The sequence below is a fragment of the Dromiciops gliroides genome, chromosome 2, assembly GCF_019393635.1.
Source record: "Dromiciops gliroides isolate mDroGli1 chromosome 2, mDroGli1.pri, whole genome shotgun sequence".
NCBI classification, from domain to species: Eukaryota; Metazoa; Chordata; class Mammalia; order Microbiotheria; family Microbiotheriidae; genus Dromiciops; species Dromiciops gliroides.
The window spans coordinates 327,368,729-327,385,599 of NC_057862.1; the positions used below are offsets into that span (position 1 = coordinate 327,368,729).

General features: G+C 38.7%; 1 protein-coding gene across 1 annotated transcript in view; it reads right to left on the minus strand.

Moving 5' to 3' along the window:
* HAVCR2 (hepatitis A virus cellular receptor 2) overlaps positions 1-16,625 on the minus strand; it is a 31,519-nt gene extending 14,894 nt beyond the window's left edge. Inside the window, 5 exon segments of the mRNA XM_043988507.1 lie at positions 2,825-2,875; positions 4,650-4,717; positions 15,456-15,794; positions 16,533-16,604; positions 16,607-16,625. Coding sequence (XP_043844442.1) covers positions 2,825-2,875; positions 4,650-4,717; positions 15,456-15,794; positions 16,533-16,604; positions 16,607-16,625 — 549 coding nt within the window.
* Positions 16,626-16,871: the final 246 nt, after the last annotated feature.

Genomic DNA, 16,871 nt, shown 5'->3' on the forward strand with positions numbered 1-16,871 from the left:
ATAAATCTAACAATTTAATTCAGAAACATCAAATTCTGCAAGCAATCGGGAGAAAGATCTTCAAGTACAAAGAAAAGGAAATTCAAATAACATAATAACATGTTGTGCCCACCAGATAACTCAAGAAGGAATGGAATAAAGTGTCCCGAAGAGTAATGAAGCTCATGATACAGCCAAGGATCACCTACCTTGCAAATTTGAGCTTCACTATAAATGAAAAAGAAAGGACATTCAATAATAAAGAGCCATTTGAAACATTCTTAGAAATAAAAACAAACCTGAAGAGATTGTTTCTTGAACACCCCCAGACAACAGAAATGCAAGAGGGAAGAATGAATGCAGCAATCACATGCAGCAGCAACAAAAAACAGCAGAGAGACCAGTAAAGACTTTTTTTCTAAATATAAGCATGGAGACAGGTAAAGATAAAAGTCAGAAAAAAGTAATGGTAGATAAGAGGGCCTGGGGTATTGCGGAAAGCACCCCTCCCTAGAGGCAAAACAAAGTTTTGGGGAAGGGGGGGGGGACTAAATTACAAAATGAGAAAGTATGGAAGAGGGAAGGAGAGGAAGAGGGTAGAAGGAAGTATGTGATGCACCCTGGTCAAGTTGAAGGCTAGCAACGATGGGAAGGTGACTTCTGTAGTCTCTCAAGAAGAAGAATCTGCAGGAAAGGAGGTTGGAGGAAAGGACAGGAATTGAAAAATGAGAGGGAGAGGAAAGGCCTTATGTTGGCACTGAGATGAGGTTCCACTAATGAATGTTCCTACAAGTGATGAGAGATGTTCAAAGAGGGGAAATGGGGACCTTGCCCTGGATGTTATCTGCAAGGATTTGGTGCTAGAAAAGGCCCTATCCTGCCTTTGGAGGTGAAGAGTTAGAACTCCTAGGGGTAAATGTCCCCTGAGGGTGTGACAGGGCATGGACCCAAGTTGAAGATTTTGAGGCATATGAGGAAAGAAGGTAACCAGTAGAGGGGTATAGATCAGTGGTAGGCATCGTAATCAGAGGATGTAGGGGTTGGGGTCCTGCCATGGAGCAGTGTCCTCTCTGTCACCTGTAACAATTGGAATTTTTCTGGGAGTGGGACACACTGGAAAAAGGAGAAATAGGAGGCAGACTTTACAAGGCAGTGGCAGAAACTGTTTAGAGAGGAGAGCTCAGAGCAGTTACCTCAGAAGTTTTTATTCTATAAGAAAAATAAAGAATAGAGAGAGGCTAGATAAGATCTAGAGCCAGGCAGGGGCAGCTAGATGATGCAGTGGAGAAAATACCAGCCCTGGATCCAGGAGGACCTGAGTTAAAATCCACCTCAGACACTTGACACTTACTAGCTGTGTGGCCCTGGGCAAGTCACTTAGCCCTCATTGCCCTGCAAAAAAAAAAAAAATCTAGAAAAAACAGAAAGAGAGTATGGATAAAAGAGGGTGGAGAGAAATCCTCTCTGTAAATTAAAAAACAAACATTCAAAGGAGGGAACAAAAAGGGAAGCAAGGAAGATAAAATTTACTTGGCTGAGAGGGACAGAAAAAGACAATAAGAATTAAATGACTAGATAAAAGCAGTAAGGCAAAAAAGAAATAGTAAACACAACCCAAAAGGAAAAAGGATAAAAATGGGAGGGCAGATCAAAGGTAAGGAGAAGAAAGCCAGTGCAAACAGAACCACCTTTAAAAAGATTAGGTAAAGTAACCAAAGAGACACCATACTTTGCAGAGGAAGATTGTATGTGTATGTATGTGTGTGTGTGTATGCATGTATGCATGTATGTGTGTATATAAAGTCATATATATGTGTATATGTATATAACTTTTAAAAAATCCAACATTAGAGACATACAGAGAAAAATATAAACCTAATTCAGAACTTTTAGTGAATGGAGGGGGCAGCTAGGTGGCACAGTGGATAAAGCACTGGCCCTGGATTCAGGAGTACCTGAGTTCAAATCCAGCCTCAGACACTTGATACTTACTAGCTGTGTGACCCTGGGCAAGTCATTTAACCCTCGTTGCCCAGCAAAAGAAAAAAAAAGTGAATGGATTTTTAAAATATAATAAAATGAAAAAATTGATAGATTAGGTAAGAAAACAAAGCCCCATAATCTATTACTTACAAGAAACACATTTAAAAATCAAAAATCAAATACATACTCAAAATAAACCTGAGGCGATGGGGCAAAAATTATTATTCATCAAGTGAATCCAAAAAAGCAGGACTTGCAATCATACTATCTGATGAAGAAAAAAAAACATTCAAAAAATAAAGAATAAACAAAGAACCTACATTATGCTGAAAGGAACTATAGACAACAAATATCAGTGATAAATATATGTGCTCCAAATGCCACAGGATAGAAATTCATAAAGGAAAAACTAACTGGGCTACAAAAATACATAGGAACACAATAGTGACATGAAACTTCATTATCGTTCTCTCACTTTGGGGTATTCTAATAGAAAGATAAACAAAGGAGAAAATATGAAACTACAAATTGCTAGAGCTAAAAGATTTGTGGCATCTTCTAAATGGAACTACAAATAGAATATATGTGTTTCTTAGCACTACACAGAACTTTTTTTTTTTAAATTGGCCATGTGTTAGGACACAGAGATACTTCCAAAAAATGTAAAAAGCCAGAAATAGTAAATAAGTCCTTTATAGACAACATCACAACAAAAATATTCAATAGTTCAGGTACCGCAAATGAAAAGACACAGATTCAAATCAAGATTTATGAAATCCTAAATAATTAATGGGTCAAAGAACAAATCAGAGAAATAATTTTTAATTATGTGAAAGAAAATTGTAATGATGAAACAACATACCAAATTTTCCGTACTGCAACTAAAGCCATACTCAGTGGTAAAATTGTATCCCTAAAAAAATACATTAACAAAAATTGGGAAAAAAAGAGGATTAATGAATTGAACAGTCATTTTTTAAAAAATTAGAAAATCAACCAAAAAACCTAAAATAAGCACAAAAGATGAAGTATTAAAAATTATTAGAGAATAAATAAATTGGAAGCAAAAACCACATAAAATGATAAATAAAACTAAAAACTGTTTCTTTGAAAAAACTAATAAAATTTATAAACATTTAGCTAATCTGATTAAAAAGTATCCAGAAAATCAAATCAATAAAGTCTCAAAGAGCAAAGTGAAATCACAACAAAAACAGAATAAAAAAGAATAATTAGAACACATTATGCTCCTTTATATGTCAACAAAACTGAAAATACAAAAGAAATAGAAGAATGTTTTCAAAACTATAAAACACTGAAACTATCAGAAGACTAGATAGATGTCTTAAATAACCCAGTGTCAGAAAAGGAAATTGAACTACCTATAAAGGAGTTAGCAAAGAAAAAACTCCTCATCCTGATAGATTCACAGGAGAATTCTGTCAAACATTTAAAAAACAATTAGTACCCATACTTCACAAATTATTCTCAAAAATAAAGAAAGCATCTTTCCAGAATCTTTTTATGAGACAAATATAGCTCCCATATTTAAACCAGAGAATGACAAAACACAGAAGGAAATCTAAAGACCAATATCATTAATAAATATTGACTCAAAAATTTCCAACAAAATTCAGTAAAACAAACCACTGCAATTTATACAAGAAAACTTCCATTATGATGAAGTAGTGTTTATAACAGGGATTCAAGAATGGTTCAACATTAGGAAGACAATCAGTATAATTAATCATGTTAAACACCAAAACATCTTAAATTCATATTATTTCAATAGTTGAAAAAAAAAAAACTTTGACAAAGTACAACATTCATTTATGCTAAAAAAAAAAAAGAAAAAAACACTACAAATATAGGCATAGAGGAGCCTTTGTTAATAACTTTAAAAGCATCTATCTATAACTTACTGTGTGATCCTGAGCAAATCACATAACCCTTATTTGCTTCCATTTCCTCCATTATAAAAGAAAAGTCCTATTTCCTATCTCTCAAGGTTGTTGTGAGGATCAAATGAAATAATATTTGTTAAAATATTATATTCCAGTACCTGACACATAGGAGGTGCTATACATACTTATTCCTTTTCCCCTTCATCTTTTCCTCTTTTCCACTTGTCTTAGAGAATGCAATGTCTTTCTTCCTTGCTAAAGCTAAATGATCTATCTACACCTATGACACAATCCCATTCCATATCCTCAAGGACTTTGCTCTATTCATCATCCCTCTCTTTCTTAACTTTATTTTCTTTTTCTCTACAGCTCTTTCCCCTCTACCTACAAACAAACTCATCTCCTCTATCTTAAAAAAAACAAAACAACATTTCACATAGTCCTTAGTCTTGCCAAAGTAGTCTAGGACTAGGAAATTCAAGTACCATCATCACCACACTCTGGAATGGGAAGGGGTGGCCTAAGAGGGTCTAAACTTTCACTCAGTCCTAGGGAATCACAGACACTCTGTTAGAAGAGACCTCAGAGACCAACCTCGCTACCTGAACAGGATTCTCTTCTAATAAAATAAGTGGCCACCCAGCCTTTGCTTGAAGACTTCAAGGGAAAGGGAACTCATTACCTCCTGAGCCAGCTCATTCTACTTTTGAAACCTAAATGAGTTCAGTCAGTCAGTCAATTAATCTAATCGACATTAGCTCATAAATGAAAACAAGCTCTTACCGTTGAATTATTAGACTGGGTATTTCTTGAAGTCTGTTGTGGTTGAAGTCTGAGGGTGGTTGTCTCAGCTGAAAAGAAAGAAGAGAAAAATAAGTGAAAGTAGCTAAAAATACAAGAATAATCTGTGACTTTATCAAATATAGGAAATTCTTCTACCTTCCTACCTGTGATTTACAAGATAAATCCTAGGGAGATACCTGAGGCATACAAAGGTTAAGTGATTTACTTGGATTTATACAATTAGAATGTGTAAAAGATAGTATCTGAGCCTAGGCCTTCCTAAAGCCTAGCTTCCGGATTCTCTATCTACTGGGCTATCCTACATCTCCCATCAATCTTATCCTCATTTTAGAAAAGAAGGTGAAGCCTAAACAGGTAAAGTATCTTGATCAAAGTCATCTATAGTTAGGCAACAGATCTGAGATCTGAACTGAGAACCTCTGGTCTTGAAACCAAAATTCTTTTGCCATGATTTTTCTATTGTTGTTCAGTCATGTCCAACACTTTGTGACCCTGTAGATAACAGCATACCAATACTATCCATGGGGGTTTTCTTGGCAAAGATACTGGAGTAGTTTGCTTAATCTACTTCTCCAGTAGATTAAGGCCCACAGGGGTTAAGTGACTTGACAGGGTCACCCAGTAAGTGTCAGAACCCAAATTTGAACTTAGGGCTTCCTGACCTCAGGTCCAGTGCACTCTCCACTGAGTCACCTAGCTGCCCTACTTTTCTTCTATTAACTGTTTTTTGTTTGTTTTTTTACCATAATGCATTTAGCATATGCAAAAAGAAGATTCCCACCTGATGCTAATTACAATAATACATGCCTTGGTATCATCCTTGACTCTTCACTCTCACCTCCCAGTATCCAATATGTTGCCAAGGTCTGTCAATTTTATCTCTATACATCACTCAAATACACCCCCTTCTCTGTTCTGACATTGCCACCACCCTAGCGCAGGCCCTCAGCACCTCATGCCTGGATTATTACAGTAGCCAACTGGTTGGTCTCCCTGCTTCATTTCTCCCTACTCCAATCCATCCTCCACTCAGCTAAAGTGTAGGTCTGACCACGTCAATCAACATTTATTAAGTGCCTACCACAGTGGACTTAAAAAAAAAAAAAGGCAAAAGACAGTCCCTGCCCTCAAGTAGTTTACAATCTACTGGGGGAGACAACATGCAAATAAATGTATACAAGGCAAGCTATAAACAGGATAAATAGGCAATAATTAACAGAGGGAAAGCACTAGAATTAAGAGGAGTTGGGAAAGGCTTCCAGTAGAAGGTAGGATTTTAGTTGGGACCCCAAAGACTCTAGTGGTCCCCTATCACCTTCAGGATCAAATAGAAAATCCTTAGTTTGGTATTCAGAGCCCCTCACAACCTGCTCCCCCCCACACACACACACACCCTTTTCAATCTTCTTATCTCTCACACCTGAAATGAGCTTTTAGATCAAGGGTCACTGGCCTCATTGGGGTTCCTCAGACAAAACACTCGATTTCTCTTGACTCCCAGCATTTTCATTGGCTGTCTGCCAGGCATGGAATGCTTTCCTTCCTTATCTCCACCCCCTGGTTTCTTTGGATTCCTTCAAATCCCAGCTAAAATTCTACATTTTATAGAAAATCTTTTTCTCATCCTCCTTAACTCTAGTGTTTATTTCTGAAATTCGGTGATATATCCTGTTGTTAATGGTCTCCCCCAGTAGACTATAAACTCCTTGAGAGCAGGCACCTTCTTTAGCCTTTCTTTGTATCTCCAGTGCTTAGCCCACAGTTGTTGTTTTTGTTGTTGTTTGTCTTTAGTTATTGAAGAGGACCATGACAGATGTTGTGACTTACACGGAATTGGATTGAAATGAAAGAGGGCTATGCAAGGTCACCAACCTCACTCTCTCCTCCAGAGCCATCTGGGTCCAGTGGCAAGATATATATCAGGACAAATAGAGATGACCCCAGATGTTTAAGGCAAGTGGGGTTAAGTGACTTGCCCAAGGTCACACAACTAGTAAGTATCTGAGGTGAGATTTGAACTCAGGTCCTCCTGACTCCAGGGCCAGTGCTTTATTTAGCCCACAATACCTGGTATATAGTAGGTGCTTAATCAGTGTTTATGGACTGACTGACCCGGACTCAATTAAATTAAGCCAGTCAGATAGGAACATTCTCTTTGATCTTGTATGTTAGGACTGACTTCCTGAAGGCAAATGCGATTTGTTTCATCCTTACAAATTTGACCTTTGGGTGACCACTGTTTCTCACCTGAAAGAAAATTTACCATGTAGTCCATGAGAGACATAGGAGCAGGGCAGTTAGGTGGCGCAGTAGATAGAGCACTGGCCCTGGAGTCAGGAGTACCTGACTTCAAATCCGGCCTCAGACACTTGACACTTACTAGCTGTGTGACCCTGGGCAAGTCACTTAACCCCAATTGCCTCACTAAAAAAAAAAAAGAGAGAGAAACATAGGGGCAGCTAGGTGGCACAATGGATAGAATAACAGGCCTAAAGTCAGGAAGACTCATCCTCCTGAGTTCAAGTCTGGCCTCAAACACTTACTAGCTGTGTGACCCTGAACAAGTCATTTAACCGTATTTGCCTCAGTTCCTTATCTATAAAATAAATGGCAAAAAACTCCAGTATCTTGGCCAAGAAAACCACAAATGGGCTCATGAAAAGTCAGACAAAACTGAAACCACTGAAAATGTGGAGCATGAGCAACACCCTCAGAGTAAAAATTGATGTGGTCGCTTTCTATCTAGAACGAATATGGCAGCATTGTAAATCTCTGATAAAAGTACAAACATCCCAAATACAATCCAATATCCATAGAATGTCAAAGCTGGGAGAGATCTTAGAGATAATCTAGTCCTTGCCCAATTTTATAGAGGAAGAAACCTAAGCCCAGGAAGGAAAAGTATAGTTCCAAGTTGCCTTTTCTTATACAGCCATTAAACTTGGGAAGACACCAAAATTAATTTCCTTTGAGCATTTAACAGCAGCCATTTTCTTAATGTGAAGAAAGCAGGACAAGTCACAAATCTTTGTACAAAAATGGCCCGTCCTGGAGCAGAGTTGACCTGGCTCAGAATGAAAGCCTTGAGAGCCTCTCTACAACTGTCCTTACCCCTGGAATTAAGGATACAGTGCAGGGGGCAGCTAGGTGGCATAGTGGATAGAGCACCTGCCCTGGATTCAGGAGGACCTGAGTTCAAATCTGGCCTCAGACACTTAACACTTACTAGCTGTGTGACCCTGGGCAAGTCACTTAACCCCAATTGCCTCATCAAAAAAAAAAAAAAAAAAGACAAGGATACAGTGCAAAGGGGTGGAAAGAGGGCTAGATGCAGAGGACCTGGATTTGAATGCTAACTTTGTCAGTCACTGCCGGTGTCATTGAGCAAGTCTTGCAACCTTTCTAGATTTCTGTTTCCTCATCTGCAAAAAAGAAGGTGTTGGGGAGTAGACTGGCTTCAAAGGTCGCCTCTACCCCTAAATTTGAAAAAGGCAAGATCAAAGAATGGACATCTCACCTAACTCCTTAAACATATCCTCTATCTACCTTCTTTCGACCTCTTTCTCTAGGATTGATCATCAAACCAATATTACTTTTGCTACTGTGACGGGCATAACAATCTACTGCCTTATTGTTCTATTCTGAGTTGTAGATTGCCTAAAACAAAAATCATCCTGATCCATAGCCATATCAATCCGATCTGATTCTTTGTGACCTCATTTGGGGTTTTCTTGGCAAAGATTTTGCAGTAGTTTATCATTTCCTTCTCCAGCTCACTTTACAAATGAGAAAACTGAGGCAACAGGGTTAAGTGACTTGCCCAGGGTCATACAGCTAGTAAGTGACTACAGACAGATTTAAACTTAGGAAGATGAGTCTGAGGCCAGATCCAGTACTCTAGCCACTGAGCCACCTAGCTGCCTAATAGCCACTTATGTCAGACCTTTTCTCCCTATACCCCTATGATTCTCTCTTACCCTTCCATTTCGCCCTCTGGGACATCTTTTTAATGCTAACAAGGTGTATTTCACATTAGACTTGTACCCTCATTCGAAATCACCTATTTGCTACTTACCACCCTCACCCCCCAGTAGAATGTTGGTTCCTTGAGGACAGAGCTATTTAATTTCCTCTTGTATTCCCAGCACCTACCACAGTACCAGGCAAATAGTTGGCATTTGATAAATACTTGTTCAATTGAATTGATGTAGCCTATCTGCCAACTAAATGTTACTTCATTTAAAAACTGAATTCATAACCCAGTTCTTCAGGAAATTCTCCTTCATGCACGACTAGATCCTCAAGACAACAGAACAAACCATGTGGAATTTAAGAAATAAGCAACTAACACCGAGGAAATGAAGGCTTATTCAGATTTTTCTGGCCTAGAATCCTAGGCTCAGACACACCTTAGTTCTCCTCCGGCTTGGCTCAAAGGTCTCCCATGTTTATAAAGTGCTTTGAGTTCCCCCTTTAAATGCAGATTTAGCAAAGTTTGCCTTTAATCCTGAAACAGCCTAAACTCCAGAGAATGAGACAGTATTTCCCCAGGGCCCGGAGGGGGTTATCTCAGGCTCATCCCAAATTTAAACAAACTTCTGTTATCTTCTTATTGTAAAGGGAGCAGTACTTGATAGTACTGTTAAATCAACAGCAATCTTAAACAGAGAATTTTTCACGCTGGAGGGAAGGAAGCCAATACTAAAAATTGACTTCTCCTTTATAACTCGTTTTTACTTCTCTGTGATTGTTTTTCTTGCACCAAATCATTTTGCCATGAAAGAGAACAGTATAACATAACTGTCGGAATTTGCCTGCTATTACATAGTCACTCGTGCCACTGATCAAATCATGTCCTCTCCCCCAATAGGTTCATTAACTCGGAGTTGAAAGGGACCTTGGAAGTTGTCCTGGCTAAACCCTTCAATTTATAGATGAGGAAACTGAGGCCTGAATATCATATGGCTTTCCCACCATTATAGAGATAGTAAATGGAAGAGCCAAGATTCAAGCTCAGACCTGTGACTCCAAATGCAGCACTTTCCTCATCTTACCATGATGCATAAAACAATTATGCATAGTAGAGACCTGAAATGACATGAGTGATTTACACAGGATCATAGGAAATAGAATGCAGAGCTCAAAGGAGCATGTTTTATTGTCATCCAGTTGTTTTCCGTCGTGTCCAACTCTTCATAACCTCATTTGGGGTTTTCTTTGCAAGATACTGAAGTGGTTTGCCATGTGACTTGCCCAGGGTCATAAAGCTAAGGAAGTGTCTGAAGCCAGATTTGAACTCAGGAAAATGATTCTTCCTGGTTCCAAGAGCAATGTTCTATCCCCTGTGCCACATAGCTGCTCTAAGGAACATTAGAGTTCACCTAATATCATGCATGATGTACAATTATCCCTTCCACATCTTGACTTACCCCATCATGGTTTCAATATATCACAGGTTGACACGAGAAACTAAATGGAAATTGTAGAGGAGTTTTGTGGAAGCTGCAAATGTTATGCAAAAGCCAGCAGACAACACAGAAAAAAATTAGAAACTCAGAAATGCATAAAATATATATACAGATAACTACAAAATTTACTGAGAACTGATTTCCCACCCAATCCCCCCTACCCAGGCAGGTGAATTGCCTGGGGCTAACCAATCTTTTGTCAATTCCAGACTCTTGATTGACTTATGGACCTTCCCTCAAGCAAAACCATCCCTGCCTTACTCCCCGGACTTTATGTTATTAGGTATAAAGAGTCCGCCTACATTAAGTAGTTTCTATTTAGAGTTAGTAGTGTCTATACTTAACTCAGGAGGAGTTCTATTGTTTCTTTTGTTAAAGGTTCATTTACATTAAGTAGTTGTACATGACTCTGGAGCAATCTTTTGACTCCCTTCTGTTCTGTTACCCCATAAAAACCCTGTCCTCAGTTCCCATACTTGGGTGTTCCTAGCTTCTGCTTTGTGATACCATGAGCTATAGTTCCTCTGCCCTGACTAAAGACCTTATTTCTCCTATATTGATTGTTTCCTTGATTTCCAGGTTAACAATACAGTATTATATAATATCAACTTTTATAATGGGATACTGTAAACACCCTATAAAAGAAAAAAAGAAAATTCAGACTTCTATGGTACCAAGAGGTCAAAAATGTTTATGCAGATTGCAAGGGTGCCATTCTCCTAACCCCCATGATGTGGAAGAGATAACTGGATATAGTCCTCTTCCCATAGATTTAGAGTACCTCAAAATTCAAGAGTTACATGAAACCCAGTATGACATAATGGAAAGAACAATGGTCTGTGTGACTTGAGACAAATAGCTTAACTTCCTTAGGACTGAACTTATTTTCCCCAACTATAAAATTAGTGGGTTAGACTAAATGGCCTCTAAGGTACATTCTACCTCTAAAATCTTGTGATGCTAAAATCTTAGTCCTAACTCAGCCATTAACTAGAACAAGTCACATAAATAGTTCCTGGGCTTTAAATTCTTCATCTATATAAGGAAGTGGGTAGATTAGATGACATGTAAGGTCTCCTCTAACTCTGACATTCTCTGGAGAACAAGGGAAGGGTATGTACCAGATGCTTGATGTGACTGCTGAGTAATACTGTGTAAATGTCAAACATCCTGTATGTGTAACCCAGTTTGTTGCCTAGACCTCAGTTTTCTTATCTATAAGATAGGGTTCCCCTATTTGGTCTCTAAGGGTGGTAGCATGGTGCAGTGGGGTACAGGATCTGAAGTCAGATGGATTCAAATACTGGCTCTGCCATTTAATTTTATTGAGTTGTGTCAGATTCTTCATGTTCCCGTGGACCATAATACACCAACATTGTCCTTGGGGTTTTCCTTGCAAAGATACTGAAGTGGTTTGCCATTTCCTTCTCTGGATCATTTCACAGATAAGGAGACTAAGACAAAGAGGGTTAAGTGACTTGGCCAGGGTCACACAGGTAATAAGGGTCTGAAGCCAGATTTTAAGTCAGTTTTTCCTGACTCCAGCACTCTATCCACTGTGCCACCTAGCTGTCCCTGCCACTTACTACCAGTGTTATATTTGTAAGTGTTTAACAACTGTCTCTCTAGTTTAAAAAAAAATGCCTGACACACTTTAATTTCCATTATCAACATCTTTGTCAATTTCTGAGGCATAATTGCTCACACTTAGATATTTACAATTGGCTCTAGTTCAAGCTAGTTCTACCATACACTTATGTGACCATGGGCAAGTCACTTCTCTTGGCCTGATTTTCCTCAACAATGAAATGAAGAGCTTGGACTAGATGCTGCCAAAAATGTTCCATCTCTAAATCTATGATTTCCTGATCACATCTAACATTCCATGATTATAGGCTTTGCTTTGCCACTTATTAGCTCGGTGACCTCAACTAGTCGACTATGTTCTACTCCAGTTTTCTTTGCTTATCCATAAAACTGAAGAAAAAAAAAAGAATATAATTCCTGTCTACTTCAGTGGTTTGCAGATAGGATCAAATTATACAACGGCTATGAAAGCATTTTGTAAACTCTAAAGTGGCACAAGTATGTGTGTATGTATGTATGTATGTATGTATGTCTGCGTGTGTATATATGCACGCAAACGTGTGTGTGTATGTGTGTGTGTGTGTGTGTGTGTGTGATTGCCTTAAGGAATAGTGGAAACCAACTATAGGAAAAAATAAATGAATCAAGAGTCCCCAAAAAGGAAACATTTATCTTGAGGGAGATGGCAGTCAAGTCATCCCCTACTACATCTTCTTGTTGTTGAGTCACTTCAGTAGTGTCCAACTTTTCATGAGCTCATTTGAACTTTTATGGGAAATACAGATTAAAGCAACCCTGAGGTTCAAACTCTTAACCATCAGATTGGCAAAAATGACACCCCCCCCCCAAAAAAGGGAAATGACAAAAATTGGAAGGGCTAAAGAAAAATAGACATATTAATGCACTGTTGGTAGAACTGTGAACTTGTACAGTAATTCTGGAAAGCAGACCATGGCTATATTAGACCCAGAGATAACAGTACTAGACTTGTACCAAAAGATATCGAAGGAAGAAAATGACCCATGTGCAAAAATATTTACAGTAGCTCTTTTTATTGAAGCAAGGAATTAGAAGCTAGATTTTTTAAATCATCAGTATGGAGATGATAATTGAATCCATGGGAGCTGATGAGATCATCAAACAAAATAGTATAGAAGTAAAAGTGCCCAGGACAGAGCCTTGGGGGATCCCTATGATTAGCAGGTATGATCTGAATGAAGATGGAGCAAAAGGGACAAAGAAAGAGCAGCCAGACAGAAGAACAAGGAGAGAGCAGTGTCAGGAAAACCTAGAGAGAAGAGAACATCAAGGAGAAGAGGGTGATTGAAATCATGAAAGGATGCAGAGATGTAGGCACAAGAAATGAAGAGGAAGGTCTTGGTTGGGGAGGATTAGGTAAAAAGAGGTGCTTCTAATTCTATAAAAAAAATTTCTGGAATCTTACTTGTGGGATAAACTTCACAATTAACTCAATTAAAGCTTTTGGTTAATGAAATGTAGTTGCTAATCCTCATCAACTACTTACTGGTTGGTTCCTTTATTATCCTACAGCTTTTTTAAAAAATTAATTTATGGAATACAAAAGCATTTCCATAAAATAGTACAATTAAAAAAGATTGCACATGAAACTGCAAAACAACTTGCTGTTCCTTTTAAATATATAATAATTACCATGTAAATTTCTTTTTTTCCTCTTTTTTTCTTTCCTCTATCCCTGCCCCACTCTGCCCTAGAGGTGGCTACCTTTAGACACAAATATGTATGTAAGAATATTGTATACATACTTCTATTTATCAGTTCTTTCTCTGGATGCAGATATTGTCTTTCTTCATATGTCCTTCATAGTTAATTTGGGTATTTATAAAAGTCAAAACGACATATTCACTAAAAGTCATTTTTAGGGGCAGCTAGGTGGTGCAGTGGATAAAGCACCAGCCCTTGATTCAGGAAGACCTGAGTTCAAACCCAGCTCCAGACACTTGACACTTAACTAGCTGTGTGGACCCTCATTGCCCCACCCAAAAGAATATTAAAAGTCATTTTTAAAACAATATTGCTGGGGCAGCTAGGTGGTACAGTGGATAGAGCACCAGCCCTGGATTCAGGAGGACCTGAGCTCAAATCCGACCTCAGACACTTGACACATACTAGCTATGTGACCCTGGGCAAGTCACTTAACCCCAATTGCCTCACTTTAAAAAGAACAAAACAATATTGCTATTACTGTATACAATGTTATCTTGATTCTACTCATTTCCCTCTTTATTATTTCATGCAAGTCTTTCCCTGTTTTTCTAAGATCATTGAGCTCATCATATTGAGCACAATCATATACCACAACGTGTTCAGCCTACTGCTCTTTAATGTAACTGAAATATGACCTTCTTTCATGAGGATAAGTCTCATGCTCATGTTTGTCTCAAATGCTAGTCAGGTTGTAACCTGCTCTTATACCAACCAAGAACATTCTACCTTAGCTCCTTCAAGACCATGAAAGCTCATAGTTCAGGGAAAAGCACATAGTTTGGAGGGAAGTTTTTGGCTGGTATTCAGCACAAATACCACCTTCTGCATATAAGAGGGCTTTCTTTACGGTTGTGCTAGAAAGTTTCTAACAATAGCCTCAGCAGTGGGAGAAAAATGTATGACCAATATACTTTTAAGTTTAATCTGCATTTTTAGCATTTTCTATATCATATAAGTCTAAATAATCAACAAAACAATAAATCAATCCCTGATTTGTAGAAATTACTGATTTCTGAGATATAAATGCTCACACTGAAAATTTAACAATTGGCTCTCCTGGGCATATTCAAGCTGGCACACCCTTGTGTTTCCTGGTCCCTTTCCTATCCTTCCCCACCTCATCACTCCACATACACACACTGCTAGTGCCATTTCTACCATTTATAATATATATGTACATTCTATACAGATGTACATAGTTGTTTGCGTGCTATTTCCCCCATGAAATGTAAGTTCCTTGAGGGCAAGGAACATGTTTTCCCTTTCTTTGTCTCCCTAGTGCTTAGCACAGTGCAGGCAGTAGGAGCTTAATGCATATTTGTTGATAATGACAATAATGTTTGGTTTCAAAGAAGTAAATTTAAGGTCAACAAAAAGAAAAAAATTAACTGTTAAAGCTACTGGTAAGTAGAATGAGCTACTTCAGGGGGTGGTACCCCACCACCACCACTACTAGGAGCAGCTGGGTGGTGCAGTAGACAGAGAATTGGTCCTGGAGTCAGGAGGACCTGAGTTCAAATTCAGCTTCAGACACTTGACACTTATTAGCTTTGTGACCCTGGGCAAATCACTTAATCCCTATTGCCTCAAACATCCAGAACCATCTCCAGTCATCCTGATGTATATCTTGCCACTGGACCCAGATGGCTCTGGAGGAAAGAGTGAGGCTGGTGACCTTGCACAGCCCTCCTTCACTTAAATCCAATTCACTGCAAATCATGACATCACCTCCCAGTGCCAAGGTCCTCTTCGATAATGAAAGACAAACAACAACCACTACTGGAAGACTTCAAGGAACAGTTGGGTAACTACTTGTCAGATATGATTCGCATGGGCTCTTGTAAAGATATTAATTGGATTAGATGTCCTCTAAAATTCCTTCCATCTCTGATGCTTCATGAGGCTGTGAGTCTCTGAAAGTCTCTTATATACCCTTGGATTTTCCCATAAGAATTTCATAAAGGAGAAAAAAAACTACACTTACCTGGTTTGACCACTAACTTCAGGGATGTTCTTCGGTCATTAAACAGACCTTTAAACTGTATCCTACAGCAATAAATCCCACTGTCTGCTTCTTCTACATTCTCAATTGTTAGGGACACATCCCCTTCAAGATGATTGGCCTTTAAATGGTATCTCTTTTTCTTTTGCTGTATCACTTGCTGTTCATCAATCGTGAGAAATTCTTCATAACAACCAAAAGTAGGGCAGGACCCTCTACCCCAGCATATGGGCACAAGTTCGGTTTCTGACTTAACCACATAGGAACATGGCAAAAGGACATTTTGACCCACCACTGCTGTGTAGGTACCTCCTGAGGACTCTGCAGGTAGAGATTGAAAAAGAAAAAAAAAAGGAATCTAAGACAAAGGAAGGAGCAGGGGTAGACAAGTTTTATTAAAGGAAAATATATGACAGAAAAATGATTCTTCTAGTGGTTTGCTGAAGTAATTATAACATTCATCCTGTTTTGAGGTTGGCTGTATGCTATGATAGGGGCAGGTAGGTGGTTAAGTGGATAGAGCACCAGGCCTGGAGTCAGGAAGATTTCTCTTCCCGAGTTCAAATTTGCCCTCAGACACTTACTAGCTGTGTGGCCCTGGGCAAGTCACTTAAGTTCTATTTGCCTCTGTTCCTCATATGAAAAAAGGGCACACTCTGGAGAATGAAATGGCAAATCACTCCAGTATCTTTGCTAAGAAAAATCCATGGACATGAGGTAACATTAAGTCAGATATCACTGAAAAACAACAACAATCTGCCATGGTAAAACCTTGTGCTATCTCCAAAGGGAAGAGGCTATGAAAATGAAAACTGGAAAAGGGAATAATCAACACCTAAGAAAATGGCCAAGCCATCTCTCTTAAGGCATCTCATGCTTGTAGGAGGTCTACACGCAGGATACAAAGAGAGTAGGTAGAACAAAATCTCCCTCTGCAAACTAACTTACAATGCTTTTTTTAAAATAGCACTTACACCTACCGATTATCCCATCAGTCTCTGCCATGCCCTTAGCCATAGTGCCCTCCTCATGAAGAACCATTTAAAAGGTTAACCTTACCTGTTGGCCACAACAGAAGGACAAAAATGAAGAGATGGAACAACATGGCACCAGTTGAAATCACTAATGGACAAGTAGGCTTAGTGTAGCCATAGTTTAAACTTCCTAGCTTCACTTCCCCTTCCTAGTCTTCTATGTCCAGAGAATCATGAGACACTTAAAACTCCTCATGCCTGTGTCCTAGCTTTACATAGCATCATCACTTCAGAGCTGGGAGCCTGAAATGAAAGCCAGTGATGAAAATGAAACCTCAGAAATTGTTATTCATCTCCTTAGTCACGTCTCAAGCTACACACACCTATAAAGGCAACAGTTTCATACAGCAACAGCAAAGAGAAA